The sequence below is a fragment of the Pinus tabuliformis genome, chromosome 3_2 (genome assembly GCF_031772625.1).
Source record: "Pinus tabuliformis cultivar Carrire ecotype Pingquan chromosome 3_2, CPIR1, whole genome shotgun sequence".
NCBI lineage: Eukaryota > Viridiplantae > Streptophyta > Pinopsida > Pinales > Pinaceae > Pinus > Pinus tabuliformis.
The window spans coordinates 800,690,632-800,715,211 of record NC_142302.1 but is presented as its reverse complement, the minus strand read 5'-3'; the positions used below and the strand labels follow the sequence as shown (position 1 = coordinate 800,715,211).

At 38.4% G+C, this 24,580-nt stretch overlaps 1 protein-coding gene across 1 annotated transcript; it reads right to left on the bottom strand.

Moving 5' to 3' along the window:
* Positions 1 to 1,103: 1,103 nt before the first annotated feature.
* LOC149183006 (putative pentatricopeptide repeat-containing protein At3g13770, mitochondrial) lies at positions 1,104 to 5,055 on the bottom strand. Its single transcript, XM_089417026.1, has 2 exons — positions 2,718 to 5,055; positions 1,104 to 2,618 (listed from the first exon to the last, which is right to left on the bottom strand). Exons 1-2 carry the CDS (start codon positions 4,357 to 4,359, stop codon positions 1,843 to 1,845), a joined length of 2,418 nt encoding a protein of 805 aa, XP_089273152.1. The 5' UTR covers positions 4,360 to 5,055; the 3' UTR covers positions 1,104 to 1,842.
* Positions 5,056 to 24,580: the final 19,525 nt, after the last annotated feature.

Below are 24,580 nucleotides of genomic sequence, written 5' to 3'. Positions count from 1 at the left end.
TCCTACCTTCATGGATCTTTCCCTTGAGATGTGGAACCTCTCTCTCCTTTTATGGATCTTTAACTCCCTCTCCTTCCTTATAAATGAGATCCCTACTATTCACAATTGGTTGGCTATTAATTGGTTGCCTTCCTAGTGCTAAACTATGCCCAAATGTTGTCCATTTTGCTAAGGAGTGCTTGAAGGTTAAGGCTAGGACTTGAAAACCCATCTAAAAGAGGCTTCCAACATCAAGGCTTAAGTGGTTGTAATGCTTCCTTTACCATTCTATTTATAATACATTATGTGTTTTCTTTCCATAAATGTGTCTATCATTGCTCATTTAGTATAATACTCCTTGATCTGTTATATGGTTTATATTGGAATGGTTTTTGCTATGTATACATTTGCTATCTCCACGTGATTTTCCTTTCAGGTATTCATCCACATCAGCAAAGAGGAGATTGAGCTTGGAAGCGAGAGAATCAAGGACGACACCAACAGATTTTAGCATCAGAGTGAGGTAGGTCATCTATCCTCCTTTGTGTTTTCTGGTATAAGCTAGGAAAGTTTGCACATATTTGTCTAGTTTGTTGCTAGATCCTCCCATAGGACTAGAGGGATTATTTCTGTCCGCAGAAAGGATTGTTTGCACAACAAAATTTTGTCACACTTAGTATAACAAGAGTCAATACAAAGATCCAACGCAGGTAGAAATAATCTAACACTGCACTCCTGGTGATAGTGTCAAAAAACTAACCCTAATCTCTTATGTGAGTGTGCCCTCAAGCATGGATAATATTGTCAAGAATAGTGCACCTCATGGGAGAAGACTAAGTGTTTATTAAATTTATGATTAAGATAGATTTATGTTAGTTTATTAGAGTCATTGTTCTTATGTGAGTTGATGGTTGAGTGTTATCATTATCAGAAATTGACATCACTCACTGGTCAATATAACATCTTTTCGCGATTTTTCCTATTTTAATATTCATAGCCACAAACAGAAGGATGAAACAATGATGGCCCTTATTGAAAAACCATGGGAATTATACCAAGGATGCTTAGAGCCAGATAGAGAAGTAATCCTGATTTTTTCATACCCACTGAGATGGGTTGACAAATTATGGTTCATGTTGTGCTTCCAGATGCTTTAAATACGTCGTAGGTGGTTGTAAAGCATTTGGTGCACTCCTTCCTCCTTGCACATAAGATTTGCATGCATAGAGCTAAGTGCTCTAAGCATCCAAGAGTCGGCCTCCAATAATCTTTGCGTTTAAGCAATTTACTAAGGTAATATTTGAGGATATAGAAACCTTCCATTCTGTTCTTGAGCTATCAGCGTTGCTTATTTCATATCATGTAAATAATGGAGAGAGAATTATCATCTGACCAAGATATTCATTATTCTCCCATGAGAAGAATTGGCAAATGGATTGACGTGGATTACTACCCCAATATCCATTCTGAAAAAATCCATACTCACCACCATATTCCACTCCAGCTAGTAAATGCTTCCTGCATGCTGCTTCAGAGGGGCATTGAGGAAACACTGCCTAATTTTCGGATGTTCATACATTGCATGCCAGAACACATGATATACTTTGAATTTTAGCTGAAAGCATTCCGTTGGATGTCTTCAGTAAATGTGTGCTCTGAATATGTTATGCTTCAGGATTATAGGATTAAGCATCAATTACTATGCCAGCACTTCAAGTTTTCGCAAAAATGAAGATTGGAACTCCAAACACACATTTTGCCAGAACCGGATGATAATTTCAAGTAGCTTGCTTCAAAATGCTGCTTTTTGTATAAACTTCTTGTCCCACAATTTTATGCTTATTGCCTATATATTGCTTGCAATCACCAATAATCCCTACATGAACACCAACCATCCTTGAAATGATGGAAACGTAAGGAATCCCTCACTATAATTTCTCGGCCAATAATTTTGCAGATGAATTTGGTGGCAGTGTGGCAGTCACCACACACTCGAAGATTCTTTACAATTCGGATAGGTGTCCCAGGATATGTCTTGATAAGTCCAAAAGCAATGGCCAACCTCTCGCTATGGTGGCAGAGAATATGCTCCTTTTGTTCCTCCTCGACATCATGTACTACAAATTCCGTATTAGGCACATAACCTGCCTCCTTCATTTGTCCAGACAATGTCTTTAACTTCAAATAAATTTCCTTTGTTTGGGGATGTGATCTGTCTTCTACCACAAAAGCATAGACATGTCTATTGACTTCAATCCAGCTGCACCCTACATCATGTCTCACCTTCCTGTCTTTCATCAATTTTCTAACTTTTTCAGTGTCATCTTGCCTGCCAGCTGCTGCATATATGTTTGACAGAATCAAGTAAGGTGCAGAATTTTTAGGGTCCAGTTCAAAAAGGTGTTCTGCCACATGTTCTCCTAGCTTTACATGTGAATGTATTCTACAAGCACCAAGCAAAGATCCCCAGACTGCAGCATCTGGCTTAACAGGCATTTTGTTGATAAATTCTTGTGCCTCATCTAAGGAACCTGATCGACCAAGAAGGTCAACCATACAACAGTAATGCTCCATAACAGGTGTTATATGATAATCTTCAACCATGGAATCAAAATATTGCCAGCCATCATCCACTAAACCTGCATGGCAAGTGGCAGACAACACACCAATGAATGTCACATGGTCTGGGCTTGTGCCAGTGTGTTTCATCTGTTCAAAGAGTTGAAGAGCTTCCTTACCACATCCGTGAATAGCATATCCCACGATCATTGCATTCCATGAGACAACGTCTCTTGTTGTCATTCTGTTAAACACTTTGCGTGCATCCTCTAAACTCCCACATTTGGCATACATGTCTAGAAGGCTGTTCTCTACTGTTACATAAAACTGAAGTCCACTTCTAATTATGTCCTCATGGATCCCCTTGCCCTGCTCCAGGGCTGCCAAGCTTGCGCATGCTGGCAGAACACTAGCAAATGTGTGAGAGTCCAGCTTTGCGTCTGTCAATTTAAGTTGTTGAAAGATATTCAGGGCCTCATAAACTTGCCCATTCTGCACACATCCTGCAATAATAGCATTCCAAGAGACCAAGTTTCGAGCTGGCATTTCCCGAAATAGCTCCAGGGCCCGCTCAACATCCCCACTACGTGCAAATCCTGCAATCAGAGTCGTCCATGAGGCAACATCTCGAACTGGCATTTCCTCAAATAATAGCAGGGCATCCTCAAAGAGCTCATTCTGTATAAATCCTGCAATCATAACATTCCATGATACAACATTTGGTTCAGGCATTTCCTGAAACAACTTCCAGGCCTCAACAATTAGCCCATTTTCAACATACCCAGTAATCATCACAGTCCATGATACAACATTTCGCTCCGGCATTTCCCGAAAAAGCTTTAGAGCCTTGTCTAAACATCCAATCCGAATATATCCTGCAACCATAGATGTCCATGAAACCACATTTCGTTCTGGCATTTGCTGAAATAGCTCCATAGCTTCATCCACATACCCATTCTGTATATATCCGGCGACCATTGCAGTCCACGTCACCACATTTTGTTCAGGCATTTTGTCAAACACTTTTCGTGCATCCTTGATACTATGACACTTAACATACATATCTACAAGTGCACTTCCCACGAAGACATCATATGGAAGCCCACTTCTGATTATTTCTTCATGGATCTCCTTGCCATGTTCCAGAGCTGCCAGGTTGCCACATGCTGGGAGAACGCTTGAAAATGTGAATTCATTAGGCTGAATACCTGTTTGCTTCATTTGATAAAACAACTCCAAGGCCTCCTCACAATTGCCATGCCTGGCATAAGCTGCAATCATGGTGGTCCAAGAGACTACATGTCTTTCAGGCATTTGGTTTAAAATTCTGTGAGCATCCACCAGGCTACCGAACTTGGCATACAGGGCAACCAATTTATTGCCAAAAGAGATTTCTGTACATTGAAATCTTGTTTGAATGATGTGAGCATGGACTAATTTTCCCTCAGGTAAGGTTTTGTTGATAATGCAGCTTTGCAACAGAGAAGAATAAGCAGAGGAATCAGCCCAAATGCCATAATGGTCCATGGTTTGTAAAATATGCAGTGCGTCTTTCGTTTGCCCTTGCTTACACAGTGTTATGATGTCGCCATTCAGGGAAACAATATCGGAGCTTCTGTTGCCATAGGAATCATGATTGAGCAACCGAAATTGCTTATCGTTATCGTTCGTACTGAGATTGCCTTTGTTTGTAGCACGGATCTCAGCATAAAATCTCAGGAATAAGTCCACCATTTTACTCGGAATCATGATAGCATGTGCCTGTCCTTTAGAGTTATCAATTAAACGAAACAATGGCAGACATTTGGCTGTGAAGCCCATTGGCCTGGAGAGGATGGCTTTGAATAAAACATTTTAGGTATTATTCATCTGAGACAGTTAGAAATTTACCCATAGTGTCATTCGATTTGCCTACCATGATGACAGGATAGCGGAAGGGAATGGACGACGTCTAAACCCTTAATAAATCGCTTTATGTAAAGCTGGAATTCGGCGATCAATAGATTTGAAGTTCCTGATTTGCAATTTCGATCATTCGGGTTGGTTCAGAAACCCTAATAGCTTCCAGGTCTAGTTACCAGTCAATGAAATGGCAGAAGTTGCACAATAAAAACATAGTTTCGGATTTCTCCCGATTTCGATCCGTTCATATACCCCTAAATGCTTAAGAGTATAGTTACCCGTCACTGAAATGGCAGAAGTTGCAGATTGACTCGTGAAAAATTTACAGCAAATAGGATGTTTTAGCTAAACATTAGACAAAGTCGAAGGGAATTTGCTTTGTCTTTCAAAACTCCTAAGCTAGTCCCCTCTTCGACCGACGAAGCTAGTCCTCTCTTCGACCGCAACTGTTAAATATGTCCAGGGTAGGCCAATTCCATTGATTTTCCATGAAGTTTTTAGAGGTGAAATCTCTGCAGTGAGTCCCATTTTCAAATCAAAATTATTCAAGCACAGGGCCACCCTGGCGCTCGCAGGGGCATGCAACAAAGCGCTGCCTCATTAATTAGGTTTTGGACAGAGGAGAACATGATTGAACGTTTTATATTTGAACTTGAACAGTGAGGTGGTTATCGAAATTAATAATTCCGATATAACATCCGTGAAAAGCCGCATTACAAACCATGGACAAATATTGCATTTCGAGAGACAAATAAAGAATCAGAATCTTGGGTTACATCACAAAGGAGTTAACTATGAAATTAACAATCGTATCGTATTATGTTGCGAAGATGGAGAGGTTGGCATGCCTCTTCATTTACTTTCAAATTATGTTGGAATTGATAAAAATTATGATAAAAGCTAAATATATTAACTAAATTACTTTCTAGGTGAGATATCTAGAGAGTGTATAAACACTCATATATACACGCTTTTACATATTAGATCAGGAGAATAGTGTAATACATATAGGCTTTCACACAATCACGTGGTTTGAACCACTTTCTAACAAATAGGATCTCAATCTTATCTAAAACAATAAACACTTAAACATAAGAAAGCTTAACTTTCTCCATTAATGCTAACACTCACCTTTAATAGAGAAAGAGTTCACCAAAAAACCCTTTAATGGAGAAAGAGTTCACCAAAAAACTCAAATGGCGTACGACCTCTGTTGGTCTTAGTCTCAGCTAGGCTTACAATGGTAGAAGACAAAGCTTTCATTTTTGTCTTCTTGCAGCAGAGCCCATACTTGTTCATTTGTGGATGGGGCTTCATCTTCATTTTCTTTGCCATGAGGTAGTGTTGTATTATCACCTCAAACTTGAATTCTTATTCTCGCTCTTCTTAGAATTATGGCAGGCTGGATAGGAGAATTTTCCTTCTCACTATTTCTAGTGTCAATCATCTGAACGTCAGCGATGATGTCTTCATCATTCATTAATGCAACTTCTATGTTGACTTCATAAAGACATGGTGTTTCAAGCCATGCTTGAAGAAACTTCAATTCTTCTTCAAACTTAGTTGCTTTTTCTTGCCTCCCAATATCTGCACAAAAAAAATGTTAGATTTATAAAGAGGACCACATTTGCTTTTGTCTTCCTGCTCCTTCAGGAGAGCTTTCATTTCTCCATCTCTCCTTACTCCATCCCTCTCTGCTGACATAGTTATGCCTTCAACGTCTTCACTCAGTTCTGTTGCTGCAAGCATGTTCTCCATTTGATCTGTATGTGAAGATATGCCTTCCTTCTCACCAAACAATAATTCATCAATAAGATGTTTTTCAATCATCAAATTGATCCACTCATCATGAGGCATATAAGTCTCATCAAACTTATTTTTGCATCTGGAAAACTTTCAGGTTCTACAATAATGGATGTGTTTTCATCATCACAAATTCAGTGATAGACACACTTTCATCACCCATTATTGCATCTTCAGTTTCACAATCAAATATGGGATCATTTTCAAGAGCAATATCTTCAGCATCATTTCCCTCATTCAAATAATATTTCATTTCATTTGCCCATATTTCATAATTCATACCTAAAAAATATGGTAAATTTAACTATTTAATAATATTTCATTTCATTTGCCCATATTTCATAATTCATACCTAAAAAATATGGTAAATTTAACTATTTAATAATCTCACCAAGTTCCAACTCGCTACTCGTCCATCAACGTCAACCTGAAACAAATCACTAAATTCAGCAAAACAATAATTTTCCTTTCTTCTTTGATGCTTTCTCCTTAGTTTTCTTCGAGACTCTTTAGTTTTCTTCGAGACTCTTTCAATTTACTTTGAAGAGCCATTTTCTCCCTTATCAATTTTGGATCTGGAAATCAATTCTCCACAATCAAATTCTCCACCAGCACTCGAATATCTCCACTGGCTCTATAACTCCACAGTCAGGTCAAACAATCTCCTCTTTAGGCAAATACGCTCTCTAGCGGAAGTCTGAATGCAGACACCACTCCACACACACAAGGAGATTTCTTCACACTGCTGGCAGCATCCCACGGCTCTCACTAGCCCCACGCAGATCACTTCACAAGCAGTTCCTCAACAGCGTCCACAGCTGCCTCCTCCATAGGCCACCAACACTGGCTGATCCCCTCTCAATCTGCGCACACTTTTCCATGCGAGTTTGGGGTAGTTCTGCGACCTCCAGCAAGCAAGCATGTTAATTACACTTCTATATGGCAATTAGTAACCACACCAAGTCACCTCCTCTGCTATTTCGCCTCAGCACACCTCGAATAGCAACAACCACCACAACAGGAGTTTGATTGCCTTACCACACTTCTGTTGTGCTCCCAACTGAGTTATCCACAACGGAAATTCTTCACCAGAACTCGCAAGAAGGGTTATGATCCAATTCCTTAATAGTCTATTCCATAATGGCACATGAACAAAATGTTCCGCGTATTACTAAGCCATGAACCAAACCGGGAGGGCAAATGTTTAATAGTGCAGCAACTATCACGAGTAGGCGATCGATCTCACACTTCTCTGATCAACAAAAAAATATGGCCTCTTGAATGAGGATCTAACACTGTGATCAGCGAAAAAATGCGGCCTCTTCGATGAGGATTTCACACTACTCCGAGGATGGTAATCTCCTCACGCCTCCTGCGGACTCAATGGCAATTTCTTTTCCACTGCTGCTGATCTCCTCATAGCCAGCAAGTAAACAACAGAAACCAGCCCAGCCTCCTTCTCGTGGATAAACCCCAGATCTCCTTTACAAAAAAAAGATGCTGACCCCAAATTTTCTCTTTTAAAAAGAAAACTACCCCCTAAATATCAGATAATAATCCCTTCAATAAAAAAGGAATTCCAAAAAAAAAAAAAAATTAAAGCTTAGAAGAAAAAACTTGAATTAAAAAAAAACTTGATTATCTGAGCGATAATTATTTCTGCACCAAATCTCGGCATTCGATGGTTAATGAACTAAAATTATTTTTAGTGCCGAAGGATCTCAGATCATAGAAAAATTAAACAGGAACAAAACACAGCAACTGGAAGATCATTAATGCATGAAGTATCATTACTGTTTGTGCCAATTACGCATGGAAGATCGATCGAGATCTTATCAGGCAACAGTGATTTCACGAATTCGAACAATTTCACTCCACCAACATTCATGATAGCAACATGGAAGCCAATGTGCACCATACCAGAACTGCACCAGCGCGTAATTCAGAGGTTGGGTCCATGATTCTAGCCCACGCTAACCGGAATGTCGATCAGCAGGCGACTCCTCCATGCGGTTTCCTCGAGTCTCTTCAGCACCCAACACCGGGCAAGTCCAGCCTCCTCGCGGGATTCTCTGCTTCTCCCACGTCTGTCCAGCAGGATGCATTGATCTGCTGATTCTGCTGAGCTAATTTGTTTATGGAAACCGTGGATCGTTGGATTGATCACTTCATTCAAATGGATGAAGATCTTACCACGGCTCAAGCATGCCACAAACCGCACCAGATCTGCTCACCACACCAAGTCTAGATCCGCTCACTGCACCAGATCTCAACCCACTATGCACAGCGATCAGACACCTCAGCCATGGCCTTCAAAGGAAACCTAGCGACGCACAGCCACCACGCAGCCGAATTTCACGACAATGTCACTGTGATCCTTCGGCGATTCGGCCTCCTTCTTGACGCAGGTCCAGCCTCCCGCCTAGGTTTTGTCCATGCTACTCCCTCAGCCAGACAGTGGGCGACTCCTCTACGCGGCCTCCTGAATGAGGATCACGCTACTTCGATCTTTGCACCTCACCTCAGCATCCAACAACCACCACACCACCAGCACAATCGGCGCACTTATACACTAGGGAATTGCGAAGCTCGTCGTAGCAATACACTTCGGAGTCACAACTCTCCGCCCATAGCTTGCGTCGAGTTTCCAAAAGGAAAACTGCGTGAAGTTTTACAGTGCGCTCATCGTACTTTTCCACCCCTATCCTCGTGACGATTCCGCTTCACTTAGGGTATAGGTCTCTCTCTTGTAGGTATAGGTCTCTGTCTTGTAGCTCTGATACCATGATAAAAATTTAATATATTAATTAAATGATTTTCTAGGTGAGATATTTGGAGAGTGTATAAACACTCATACACACATACTCTTATATATTAGATCAGGTGAACAGCCTAGTACATAAAGGCTTTCACACAATTAGATGGTTTGAACCACTTCCTAACAAATAGGGTTTCAATCCTATCTAACAAAACAAATACCTAAACATAAAAAAGCTTAACTTTCTCCATTAATGCTAACAGGGCAAACAAAGAATTTTGGGTTACATCACAAAGGAATTATTTATGAAATTAACAATGGTATCGCATTATTTTGTGACAATGGAGTGGTTGGCACATCTCTTCATTTACTTTCAAATTATATGGGAATGACAAACAAAGAATCTTGGGTTACATCACAAAGGAGCTACGTATGAAATTAACAATGGTATCGCATTATTTTGTGACGATGGAGTGGTTGGCACACCTTTTCATTTACTTTCAAATTATATGGGAATGACAAACAAAGAATCTTGGGTTACATCACAAAGGAGTTACCTATGAAATTAATAATGGTATCACATTATTTTGTGACGATGGAGTGGTTGGCACACCTTTTCATTCACTTTCAAATTATATGGGAATATTTTTGGCCACTTGTAATATTTTGTGTGACCATTGAGTGGTTGGCACAAAGAATGTTATTCTCTTTATTTAGTTTCAAATTTTATGTGAATATTTTTTGCCCCTTGTAATAAGGCTCAGTGTTCCCACCCATTTCAAATTTTATGGGAATATTTTTGGCCCCTTGTGATAAGGGTTAAGGAATAGGCTCCCCACCCTCATGGAGTCTTGATTCTTGTTAAGTCATAAATTCTTGGTATATCTACTTACAAATTATTAGATATGTTTTTAGTGTTATAGGGATGGTAGATAAGTTTAATTTTGAACCTTACTTCAACAAATTACCCATTCACAATAGTATTTAAAAAATAAAAATGTACCATGGAATTGCTCGAGCACAATAAGCAAAATAAGTAGGAAATTGCATTAATGGTTGTAACAATTGGAGCATCTTTAAAATATTGTTGTGAAAATTTAAATCTAACTCATAATTACATGTGAAAGCAAGAGTTACATGGTAATGGTCATGATTTTGTGGAATGATTAAAAAATGGGAAGAAAGAAGAAAGAGGAGAAGTAAAATAATTATTTTGAAAGCGATTTATTTTTATAATATTAAAAAAATAAACAAATTAATTTTTCAAATCTGTATTTAAAATTATATGTAATTTATATTAAACTATTTTAAAATTATGTACACTTTCAAAGTATCTAAATATTATTGAGCTTGGAGATTTTCGGTTCACATAGATTTATTGACAAGGAGAACTATGTGAATTTGAATTTGAAGCAAACAATTTGTGCGTATGATGAGTTCATTATGGTCTTTTTTCATGAAATGAGTAATGTTATGTATTGTGATAGTAAATTAAACTCAGTATGAGTTCACATTTGTGATTTGATGATTACTTTGCAAACCAAACTAATTCTTCAATCATTTGATGTTTTAACGCCAAATTATAGATTGTTATTTTTATAAGATGAAGATTTCAACTAAAAGGAAAGTTTTAGGACTTAGTGGTTAGAATTATAATAAGTCAAACATGATTTAACAAAATGTGGATAAAATGACTTTACCACATAAATTAGAGCTTCTTTAAGAAAAATAATTAATGTAAAATGCATCAAAAGAAGAAAACATTAGCATTTTCAAAAAATTATGAAATAAGTCTAGACTCTATGCCTACCCTTGCCTTAGAACTAGGGCAACTTCAAATATCAATGAGCCTAAAATTAAACTAGTTTGACTTGTGAAATTAAGACTCAAGTGAGTTTGTGGAAATGATAGTGTTGAACCTAGTTTCAAGAATATTATATGATGTACTTATTTTGCTAACTTTAGTATCAGTGGCTAGGAAGGTGTAAATATAACTACTTATCTTACATAATGAGTTCAAAAGTTTTCTATCTATAGGGATTTTTTATCTAGCTAAGAGACAATAGAAACATATGGTAGGATATTTAGACAATTAGTTAATATCAACTTGGTGTATTGTGTCTTTACGTAAATGTATATACACATTTGTAGTTATGTAATCCAATGGTCATGATATGATTGCTCATATTCTCCTTGATATTAAAGGCTATTTCTCCATGGCTTAACACCTGATTGGTTGATGATCTTTATTTAAGGAGAATGAGGAATCATTTGTTGATGATCTATTGTCATAAACTCTAATATGTACAAATTTTATTTTGCATTAATAAATTTCTTCAAGTAGCCATGTTGGTTGGGGCCATGGATTGTTTCCCTCTTAAAGGGTGTTATCTAGGTAAAAACAATGACATTGTGATATTTGACCTTATTTTCCGAGTAATTATTTAAGGTGTTCTTATTGTGTAGAATACCAGTTTTGTAGAACATGGTATCAAAACCCATTTCAATGAATGCTCTTGTTGTCGATTGAGATCTTGAACTTGTGTTGCTACATTTTCTAGGTTCTGCCATTTTTTTGCATTTCTAGGCTAATTATACTACTCCATTGAAATTGTAGTGCTAGTTTCAATTTCAAACACTTTTCATTTCACTCAAAAAGGTTTTCATTTTCCCAAGATATGTCTTTTTTGGTCATATTCAAAAGTATAAAGTTTGAATATGCCCTTTTAAATTTCTATGTGTGTTTCTTGAAAATGGTTGTTATTGATATCAAACGTCAAATGAAGGAGAAGAATACATAATTAAATAATACATTTAGAGATCTTTCCGATGGTATATGGCTCGCCTCCTCCTCATGGTTGAAGAGATATGAATTTTTGAAATCTATATATTAATTTCCCTACCAGAACTTAAGTCGGCCCAACTAGTGTCAAGTCTGCCACAAGGAAAATTGGAGCCCAAAAAGATGACATCAAAACACTATAAATATGCCACACATGTGACCCATTTAAGCACATATCTTGGATCTATTCTTTTTCAGCAAAGAAAAGAAAAGGTTATGCGGTTCATACCTCATGAACTAGAAGTGAAGAAAAAGTCGAATTGAAGAGTTTTTTTTTTTGGCACATTCCTTTGGAAGGTTTTTAACACATTTGGGAAGGTCTTTTGTTTAGGTCTAAGGGGAAAATTTTGGTGTTAAGGAGAGTGAATATCTTCCCCTAACAGAGCTTTAGGAGGCTCACTTCAACATTTTTTTTGGGAATATTTTAAGACAATTTTGAACTTGTGTTTTTGTGCAGTTAAAAGTAGGAAAAATTAGTTCCAAACCCCTAAAGAAGCCAAGCCATTTTTTGAACTAAAAATTTACTCAGATCCAAAATATTAAGGATTTCTATTAGCATCATTTTGAAGACAATATTGAAGCATTTTTGGCAAACCAAAAGTTGGTTGCAAGTTGAGTCACAAGCAGATTCAAGGTCAATTTGCATGCCCAATATAGTTTTTATTGTAGACTGAAATAAGACCAAAATAAGTTCAAATTATAGGACTAAAATTCACTGTGAGGGTTGAATCCCAAGTTTTCTAAGTTACTGGTATGTAAGGCTATTTATGGAGAAGTGACGACATGTCATTTGAACCTTACTGGGGATTGTTGTCCTCATCTTGTTGACAGGTTGGAGCCTAGAATTTTTTGTAAGTTGGTGCTTACAGATGATTGGGGTCTTTGCAAATCATTGTAATAAATTAAATATTATTTTCAAGTCTTGACTTACACTTTAAACTATGTGTTCATGCATTGTGAAGGATTTATATTGTTGAAAATGTAGCAAGAAAACCTATTTTTGACTTCGTCTTGGTCAAACTAGATTAAAATTCTAATTTCAATTTTAGCAGAATACTTGGAGGTAGTTAACTAAGGTGACATGGATTTTGTCACTCAGTTAATTCAAGTTTGAGACACTTGAGTTCAGTTCTACATGATTGATTTCTAATGTGTAGCAATCTAATTCAGTTGAATTATTATCTGTTAAACTATTTCCAATTGATGGAGAAAATAGTGGAGGGTCAAGTTGTGCATTGTAACTTCAGTCACACTTAGTGGTCATCCAGTTAACTTATATGTAACACCCTTCTCCCACATCTACCCAAGTAACCAGCAAACTAGGGGTAAATATGTGACAAGAGGCTATTATGATTAGATTCAACCTCCTATGTGACCTTAAGGAAATGGAATCGACGGAAACACAACATACGAAACTTTCACATTATCTACAGGACCCCTGAGAACCATCCCAAATCTTCAGGTAGCTATCCCCTGGGTCCCACTGATGTTTTTGACCACTTAACCTTTGGACTCTCTCATGCTATAATCCTACCAGTGTCCAAGAGGCTCTGGATGCTCTCATGCTATAGGCCTGCCAACGTCCAGGGACCATTTTCTTCAGTTTTAGGTCAGCATACCCGGGATTTTAGCCACTTTTTCAAACCCAGAGCCCAAGTCACTGCCCATAATTGAATGAAATCTTCATAATAGTAAAATAACAGGGAAACAATGATGCAAAAGAAAATAGTTGAACAAGCCCTTAACCAGACCCCTACTAGCCATGATAGACATTTCATCAAACATATCACAAATATGTAATCTATAGGTGTAAATAACATATTTAATCATAGGGATCTCATACTTATCTGAGAATCACTAAGAAACATTGTTTCCTCATATCATTTGTTGCATTATCATAGGTCATAGATACATTGTCCATTCATTTACAAGTAAAAACATGATGAGAGCCATACATAGCCACTGTCATAAAACACATACATAACAAACATAATAGCAACAAAAATACCAATGAAATCACAACCATATGATCCACATATAAATCAGTATAATACTCATAGAAATACAAGGAGAAATAACCTTTCATTAATGATACAAAATCCAAATTCGGGATGGGACTATCACATTCCACTTGACCATAGAATGGTTGAGCCAAATCTCTCTTCAACCATTCACCCCTGTGCCATATTCCAAACATGAATGTGGGACTCAAACCAAAAGCACCAACCAAGGCATTCTGAGGATAAACCACCTCACCCTCATCAATAGAAACCAATCTTTACCCTAATCCATCCATCTCAGATCACTAAGCCAACATAATAAACATGTCATAATAGGCTTTACCATGATCTCCACTCGATCACTAGGCCAAACAAGCATTGATGCCAATAGATTTCTCCACCTGCAGAGTGAGGAATTTTCCTTTCTACTAGTCTCTTAAGATTTACCAAAACCCACACCAGATCACTAGGCCTTAAATCGAGACCCCAATCTCTCAGGCTTTACCATAATCCATACTGGATCACTAGGCCCTAAATCGAGACCTACTCTCTAGGCTTTACCACATATCCCAACCCAAGACTACTAGGCCCAACGGAGAGAAATCCACCTCTAGGTTTTACCATATATCCCGCCATTCATTGACAAGGATTCCTAGGCCCACCGAGGCAACACAATCTTGGCTTTACCGCAACCCATAGTTTGGCTCAAGGGTCACTAGACCAATGGCTTTACTGTGATCCACTATCTGGTTTAGGGACCACTAGGCCATGTGCTCTATCATTCAGAGATCCACCTCACCCGGATTCGAATCCATCCAACAATCCAACTCAACCAAAACATGAGAACCCCATCACACCATGACTATCTAAAAATGACAAGGCTAGGCTAAAAACATTGTCACACCTAGCAAAACCCATGTTATAACAACAAAAAAACCAGATGCAATACCATGCATGCCAAATCTAGCAAGGAAAATACACATGGAAATCAATACCTGCAAAGAATCTTGATGTAGCTGCTTGATCCTGCTCTTCCTTGCTTGATCTTTACTTCCTTTTTGCCTTCTTTACCCTTCTTGATCCAATGCAAAACCTGAGTAAAATATTACCAACTGATCCTCAGAAGCCTTTTTATTAATGAGGCATCTATTTTCTTCATTTTTCATTACTTTCCTTCATTTTCCTCCTCACATGCAACTTGTGACCTTGCACCTTCCTTTTCTCCTAATTTCCATTATTTTCATAAATAAATGTGCCAAAAAATGTCATTTTTCCTTTCCAAAGCTTTTGCCATTACCTTTGCCAATTTCCTTTAGCCATAAAAAACTGAATCAACACCCATACTAGGATGTCTTGCCAACCATTCAGCTTGGAATATGTGTCCCATCAACCGTGGTCTTATATATGTTTACATGGAGTTTTAACCAGGGTTGTTACAAAACCCTCCCCCTTTGGGGGACACCGTCCTCGGTGTTCAATGACACCTATAATCAACAACACTTTTGAAAAAAACATACTGCCCATGGAGCTTTATAACACTACTCGTTGCATTATTTGCAATGTCCACTATAGAAAACATGACAACATACCACATACTTGAGCTTTATAACGCAACTCATTATGGTATTTACAATAATATACAAATATACACATATGCACATTTTCTCAACCAACAAATAAAAGAATACTATGCCCGGATCTGCAACAAAGGAATGCATAGGCTCACACCTCCACCCTCAAATAAATACTAGGATTCATCTCCTTCCCAATAATTCCAGAATCCACTGCAAAATTCAAATCTACATCCAATGTCTAGAACTATAACCTTGTGCCACTTGTCCTCTCAGTGAACAATTACTGACTCATTGTTCTAGGGTGCACTCCCAATGTGCATTTGATTCCATATGGAAATGCTAATGACAAAAAAAAATCCATCCCCGACCTTCCCTTCTCTGCTACATAGTCCCTCAGGCAATCCGGTCACCCCCTTCCATGCAGTCACACGCCTTCCAAGTTCCCCAGTATCCCCTATCCCGGGCTATCCATCACTTGGCAAGGCTTCCTCGCATCAGAAAGTCAAACAAACAAGACATATACCTACCTAAAACCATCACATCGTTCATAGCATGCTCATGGAAATCAATGGACACTATTGGGTACCAGTGTCCCACAGTGGCCCTGCTCTTGAATTTCTTTACCAACATACTGCTACATGTTCCAATTCCTTTCATTGTTGCTGCTAATTCTTGCAGCCGATTTCAACCAAACAACCGAGCATGCTCTTTCATTCCTGTACCAAGAACATAAATTCCATTAGATTAAAATAAATTGAAATAAATTCACATCATGCCTCATTAGTAGCTCATCAATAAGGTACACTTTCAATTCTATTCACTTCTTGCCACAACAAGTCAAACTAGTTGTTTGATCAAATCACCATGTATAAACATATCACATCAGGTTAGCTCAAAACACAACCATCATAGATAAAAATCATAAATCACAGGTAACCATTATAAACTCGAATCATACATCACATGCATAATAGTGCTGAAATAAAATACTGATACTTATCCTTTAATCAATCCTTAGATTTTACCTTTGTCCTTATTCCGTACACACACCAGATCAGTTGCCACAACCGAAAAACACCCAATTCCTTCTCCACAACCATGTGCACATACACATAGTGTGCATCACACCCATACAACTAGACACAACATACAACACCATGCAATACATGCACCTACACCTGACATACCACACATACACCTACACCTAGTGTACACTGCCACACAATACATACACCTACACCCGATGTACAACACAATACATATATGTATACAGAGTACAACAAAACAAGTACACATGTCATGATACCACAACTATACAATACACATACATAGTATTGCATACCCACAACACAACATGTGTGATGTGCACACAATACCACATGCACATCAATACCATATGTACAACATGTACATAGTACCACCTATAAACACCACGACCCGCACGACACATACATAGCACCGCCTACATAATGTGTACACAACACCACATGTACACCACACCACCTGTATAACATGTACACAATACCACATGTACACATTACCACATGCACGACATGTACTCAACACCACCTATACACAACGCCACATGCATGACATGTACACAACACCACCCACACATAGTGCCACTTGTACAACATGTACACAACACCACGTGCCCATAGCACCACTTGAACAATCATGCACACAACACCATATGTACATAGCACCATATGTACAACATGCACGCAACGCCACATGTACATAGCACTACATATCCAACATTTACATAGCATCATTTGTACACAGCACTGCATATCCAACATGTACATAGCACCATCTATACCGAGAACTGCATATGAAATATTCACACAACATTATATGTACCACCTTGTACATAGTATTGCATAAACAACATGTACACACACTATATATACACAACACCACACACACACAACATCACAGATGCAACATGTACAACATATACAACATATACAACATATGCACAACAGTAGTACCACACATCCAGATACCAACTGCCTCTACCATGCAACCTTGTTTCAAGTGTATTTCCATAATCCATGCTTATCCTAACATGCCACAAAGCACACTGCTTTCATTTCGCTGATGTAACCCTCAACATCACCTGTCCATAACATCAACATAGGCATAATACAAGCATATAATATCACTTCATATCCACATGATATTGAATGATAGATCTATCAGGGTTACTCTTCCCACTTGGTTCCTCATAAGAACAAGAACCCCTTCATGCCATTCACTTGCATAAGCAATAAGTCCTCCACAAAATGATCCATAACAACCCTCTCAGATAGTGACATACATACATACATACATGTATACATATATAGACATTAGCATAATCATGATCACAACATAATTACCAAATATCATAAGGTCAAGTTTAAGAGAACTTCCTTTATGCATGCAATACATGCACAACATCGAGAAAAACAATTCCCAACATAGCCAAGGCATATGACATCTCAAATCCATTTACTTCACCTTTCATATTACCTTCCTCATGAATGTACTACCACTATCCATTTGCACCAATGGACCCAATCAGTCCAATCGACTGTCATAGTCTTACCTTCCGTTGTGCTTACTCATGCATCAAGCTTTATCCATGTCTTACATTACCTGTTGGGTACCCCACAGCTATCCTTGAGCTCCATTAAATTTCCTCCTTCCCAACCAACTCCCAAGACTCAAAACTTAAAAGGAAAGCACAAGAAACAAACAAGATGAAAAACATGAAAACCAATAACAATATGACACCATGAACAGAGTGGCATGGCCATGCACAAGACGCAAAGAAAACCATAATCAAGCACAACAAATCACCAAAATACCAAAAGCACAAGACTAACAACAAATTCCATGACTCAATCCCCATGGTTTCCAGTGCTTCCAAGGGAAATCTCAACTTGAGCCTTCTTCGAGGTTGCGTGGTAACTTCTTTTCCATGCAATCCCTTGCCTCATACTGCCATCAACGCATAGCTGGAAGTGCATAAGTAATCATAACAATACACGAGTTACCTTACCTTGCTATGCCAAGCATGCTTCTTGCAATTGAACACATCCACACCATCTCTCAAGGACCGTGAATTCCCTTGAAAGGTCCACTTGTAACTAGAGACTAGCTAATATACCTGTCAAATACAAGTTCATGAAGAAATCCCAATCCAAAGAAGATTTGAGTCAAGGAGGAAAGAAGAAAGACTTGTCCAGAATCAAGTGAGTTCACTGTCATGAATTTGGGCACTATGCCATGAAATGTCCACACAATAAAGCAAGCAAGAATACCTTGGGAGGAGTGTTAGGTGAAGCTCTAGCTTCATAGTTTGAGCTTGATTTTACTCTCATTGCATGCATGGAAAACACAGTAATGGGAAGCGTGTGGTATCTCGATAGCGGTGCCTCATTCCTTATGATGGGGAAAAATATTTCTTCAGTGATTTGGAGGAGAAGGATCTCTAGATGCACATCAAGATGGGAGATGATGGGAGGTATAATGTGACTGAGCTTGGCACAATCACCTTTTATAGGGAGTCAGGCTCCCCTCTTAGGCTCAAGGATGTGATGTTTGTTTTGGGTCTAAAGAAGAATCTGGTTTCCATTGTAGTGTTGGAAGATCGTGGCTATGATATGATATTCAGTAAAGGAAAGGCATTCCTGAGACACATCACCATTGGAAAAGTGAAGAAGATCAGGGTTCAAGTGAATAACATCTATAGGTTAGATGTGGAAGATTGTGATGCTTTAAGCACAAAATTGGAGAAGGTGCAGAGCCGAGATGTCAACAAATTATGACATAGAAGACTTGGCCATTTTCATCATGGAGCTTTGAATATCATGTAGTAGATCACCAAAAGCCTCCCTAAAGGAGCACTAGAGCAGCAGAACACATGAAAAGGGTGTACTTTGGGGAAGTACAAAAAAGCCACCTTCAATGATCGAGATAGCAGGGTGCATGCAATCCTTGAAAGGATCCACTCTGATGTCTGTGTACCTTTCTCAATAGCCTCCACTGTGAAGCATAGGTATTATGCTGTATTTGTAGATGATTTCTCATGGAAGTGCTGGATCTACTTCATTCAAAAGAAAGACTAGATATTCTCCAAATTTTTTAAGTTTAAAGACCTTGTTGAGAAAGAAACTGCAAGGAAAGTGAAGGCTCTTAGGAGTGATAATGGTGGTGAGTATGTTTTGAATGAGTTTAAAAATTTATGTACAAAGGAAGGCATTCAACGAGAGTTGACAACATTCCATAACCCACAATAGAATGGGGTGGTTGAGAGGAAGAACAAAAGTATTGTGGGAGCTGCACAGACAATGTTGCATGATCAGGGCCTACCTCTGCACTTGTGGGTTGAAGCATGCAACACAACGGTATATTTTTAAAACAAGAGTCCTCACAAGATTATTGGCATGAGTACACTAGAAGAAGCTTTTTCAAGGAAGAAACTAGATGTGTCACACTTCAGGATCTTTGGATCATCATTCTAATTTCATGTTTCCAAGGAAGAAAGGAAAAGGTTAGAGTCGACAGTTGAGTTTGGCATATTTTTGGGGTACACTGATACACCTCACAACTATCGAGTGTACCTTCCATCTCTTAGGATGAAATTTGTTCATAGAGATGTGAAGTTTGATGAGGAAAATACAACGAAATGTTCTTTTGAGAGGGAGCTTTAGTTGCATGCAAATCAGGAGATTTTGACTCCAAAGGAAGAACATTAGGAAGTCGTGGAGTAGCCACAAGTAGAGGAGCAGAGAGTGGAGACATTTGTTCAAGAAGAGACATCCAGGGAAGGAAGGAAATGAACTAGGGAAGCCAACATATTATTGCAAAATGCTAGAGAGAATGTGGGAACACCCACTTCACAGTGCAGGCAGAGGAGGTCACTAGATCAGTACACTAACTACATGGCTCTGATGAGCAGGCTAGTAGAGATAGAACCAGCCTCATTCGAGGAAGTAGTAGAGAAACTAGTATGGGTTGATGCTATGGTATAGGAGTATGACTACATTGTCAAAAACAGTGTTTGGGAAGTGGTCCCAAGACCAACAGACAAATCAGTGGTAGGTTCGAGATGGATTTACAAGGTAAAGCATGCAGTAGATAGAAGCATCGAGAACCACAAGACCAGGTTCATGGAAAAGGGGTACTCTTAGGTAGAAGGGATTGACTATGAAGATACCTTTGCTCCTATAACAAGGTACTTTTCCACTAGATCAATTCTCGCTTTGGCAACATAGACAGGGTGGAAGATCCACCAGATGGAAGTGAATACAACATTCCTCAATGGATTTATTGAGGAGGAGGTGTACATTGAACAACCTAAAGGTTTTGACACCTTCGACAAAGAGTCACATGTGTGCTGACTCAAGCAAGAATTGAATTGATTGAAGCAAGCACCTTGTGCTTGGTACAACAAGATAGATAAATACCTCACCAGTTTGGGCTTCACCAAAAGTGAAGCAGATGCAAACCTTTACCACATTCTGGTAAAAGTTAAATTGTTGATTATTTTTCTTTATGTTGATGACTTGATTTTGACCAGTGATGAACAAATTATTAGGTCTTGCAAGGAGGACCTTGCAAGAGAGTTCAAAATGAAGGACATGGGTTTGATGCACTATTTCCTTGGTTTGGAAGTATGGAAATGAGAAGGGGAATTGTTTGTTTCTTAGGGAAATTATGCCAAAGAGATACTTCAAAATTTTCGCATGGACATGTGCAAACCCATGGAGACTCCTCTAGAAACCAACTGGAGGAAAGAGGATGCCACTTCAGGTGAGGAAGTGGATGCTACTGTGTACAGGAAGTTGTTGGGTTCACTCATGTATCTAGTGAACACATGGCCAAACTTGTGTTATGCAGTCAACCAGTTGAGCTAAGCCATGGTTCAACCAACCAAATTATTTTGGAAGGTGACTAAACATGTACTAAGATACCTCAGAGGCACCATTGAGTTTGGAATTTGGTGCAAATGGATAGAGGGAGTGAAGCTGCAAAGCTTCACTGATGCATATTAGGTGGGAAGTCTATTAGATCAGAAGAGCACTTCAGGAGCAATTTTCAGTGTTGGCCAGCATCAATTTCTTGGTACAATAGAAAGCAGAGATCAGTTGCACTCAACTCAGCAAAAGCAGAGTACATGGCTTCCAGTCAAGCAACTTATGAGGTTATCTAGATGAGAAAGATTCTTTGGTCAGATGATGGATCATATTGTGATTTACTATGACAATCATAGTTGTATCAAAATATCTGAGAATCCAATTTTTCACAATCAGTCCAAGTACATAGATATCTGGTACCACCATCTACGAGATTGTGTGTAGATATGGATCATTATGTTGAAGTACATTCCAACAGAGGATCTGTTGGCATTATGAATTAAGTGTTGTCCTTAATGGAAACCTACTTGATAAGTTGTCCTTGATGAAAACCTACTTGATGAATGGAAACCTACTTGATGATTATTCTGTTCATGGAAACCTACTTGTTGAATATGTAACCATGATGTGACATAGTGTTTTACGATGTGACAAATCATTTTGGCAAAGGGATAGTAGTTCAGAGGCAAAGGTATGATAAAGTTGAAAGTTCAAGAAGTATACGCGAGTGTTAAGAAAAGCCACGTACATTTGTGAGTATGAAGAAGAAAATGCGCGTACAGTTTCCGCACAATGGTATTCTAAATCCAAGGGTATTTACCCTGGTATTGCCCTATGGTATTGAGCCTAGTAATAGATGATTTGATCTTGTCTAAGAAAACCATCAGTTGGAGTATGGTTTTAACCTGTGGTATTGAAAAATTCTAAGCTATATAAAGTGATGAAGATCAAAGTGGTAAGGTATATTGCAATGTGTGAAAATGATGGAAATATTATGAATAGTTAGATTTGAAGCAAATATGCATGTTATGGGATATTGATGCTTTTCTTGATCTAAACTAAGTATGCACCCAGGAGTTTGACGATGGATAAGATCCAATAGATATGAGATGATAATCATGATTATGAGATCATCCTTTTTGTGTTAATTTCTGTGTATGCCGAGATATGGGTATGTCTGAAGTTCTATGTTGTAGCGAAGATTTGACTCTTAGTTTGCAAATCTGTACGTGGTTTTTATTTCCTGTAAGGTGTGTACACATGCATATGTTTTTTTGGTAAGTCATGTACATGTGGGTTTGGTTCTTGAAAAGCATGTACACACGGAGATATGATTTGAGGAAAGTGTGTACAAAAACTAGGGTTTTGATGGAAAATAATGTATGATCAATTAATCAGTTTTTGATGTGTTTCTATTGTCTCTTAATGAAGTATTCTTAATTATCTGTGCTTAAAAAATGATGGTCTGATTGTGAATTGATTAATTGAAGATTGTGTAAGTTTCTTGTTGATGGGGTGTAAATCACACTAAGGAAATAAACCCCTCATTTACCATCACTCAAGCGTAGACCTGTGGTTATAAACCCACATTCTATTGGAAGCGTTAATTATATGTTTTTGCCTTAAAACCCTAGGACCACACATCTTATAGGAACACATGGAAAATATATGAAATCTTACCTTTTTCAATAGCCCTTGCACATTTCCCGATATATACCTTTATTGCTATCACAATCGGGCGATAATGTGCCTTCCCTTCATTTTGCCGATATGCAATAATACAAAAAATACATATAGGAAACATGGAAACCCCACAGTCAACACCTAAGCCAGACTTCAAATATTATACACCTGCATTCATAACTCCATTGGGTCCGCTCTCGGCTTCAATCCTTTCCGCCTTCTCCGATCACCGATCATGTCTCATCGCATATTGATGATATCACTTAATCACATATCGACATTGCACTTGCCCGCCAGCCTTAACTCATCTAGTTTGTCATTAGCGATTAAATCACGACTGTCAATCTGGCACTTGATCTGATGGTCTCCACTTAATTTCCTTATCGCAATAGTTTGTTCCTACGGCTGGGTCTGATAATGCATAAAGGTTCCACCGATGCGATATATAGGCAATCACTCATCAACATTTCTTGAAGCCTGAGATCTGCCCTTTATAAACCATATTTGCCGATGTGATAGCAATTGACTCTGTCCTCAGCGATATGATCCTACTCGTTGATCATATCGATCCAATGGATCCTATGCATCACTCTTCACTTCTCGTTCTATTGATGGGATTATGCTACACTTGGGTTTCCTCTACCATACTCTAGTTTTAAACACGATATCCATATAACAATAATTCATTTAATCAATGGATCGCCATCGATCCTTCTAGTGATCGATGGTCGATCAACATGACTACTAATGGGATTTTAGTCATCAAGGCATATATACAACATAATTACTTGAAAAGGCAAAATACACAATTCCTCTGCTTGCACACTCCTCTCTGTGTTCGCCAAATTCCACCCGGATACATACACAAAATAGAATCACTAATACAAACAGTTATCATTTCATAATGAATCACACTATGCCACATGTAGAATCAACTCTCTGTATATTAACATACAAACACATGATTTCATATTGAGGCTCTCGGTCCCTCTCTGGCCTGATTCTTCTAATTAGAGCCTCTGTTTCCTAAACTACTCGTAGGCTTACGATTCCATTGTGAATCCTCTCGAATCCCCTCTCTCTGTCTCTTCAGAAAAGACAGGAAAATACATATATGCTCTATCTAACAGTCTCCTCCCACATATGAAGAAATTCACTATATATTTAGAAATCATATCCTACCCCAACTAATCAAAATAAGTACTTGGCTTGATCTCCACACAGGGAGGATCACTTGCCACTTATTCTCTAATTTCCCTAGTATTTGCAACAATATAACTACTTACATACTTTGAAATTAATAAAAATTAAATAACCAATTCTTCCTCCAAACTCTCATTAGCCACAACATGTGACCACACCATCACATCGCTGGCTAAGCATAGATGCTCCTGCATCAGACTCCCAAGGTTAAAAATAATCATGATCTCCTGATCATGTGCTTCTGATCTGTGTCTGGATCCCATACTTTGTTCGGTAGTCTGTCCTTGGTTACTGCTGTTGTTGGTTGTTGTTCTCCAAGTCTCCATATTTTATGTTGCATCACCCCATTAGCTATGCTCTCACTATCT

What these genes read in the sequence shown, in the direction of transcription:
- LOC149183006 (XM_089417026.1), bottom strand. Translation starts at nt 4,359, where the DNA reads ATGGGCTTCACAGCCAAATGTCTGCCATTGTTTCGTTTAATTGATAAC. An exon ending in ATATGCTATTCACGGATGTG is followed by an intron (nt 2,619 to 2,717) that starts GTAAGGAAGCTC and finishes CTTGCCATGCAG; the next exon opens with GTTTAGTGGATGATGGCTGG.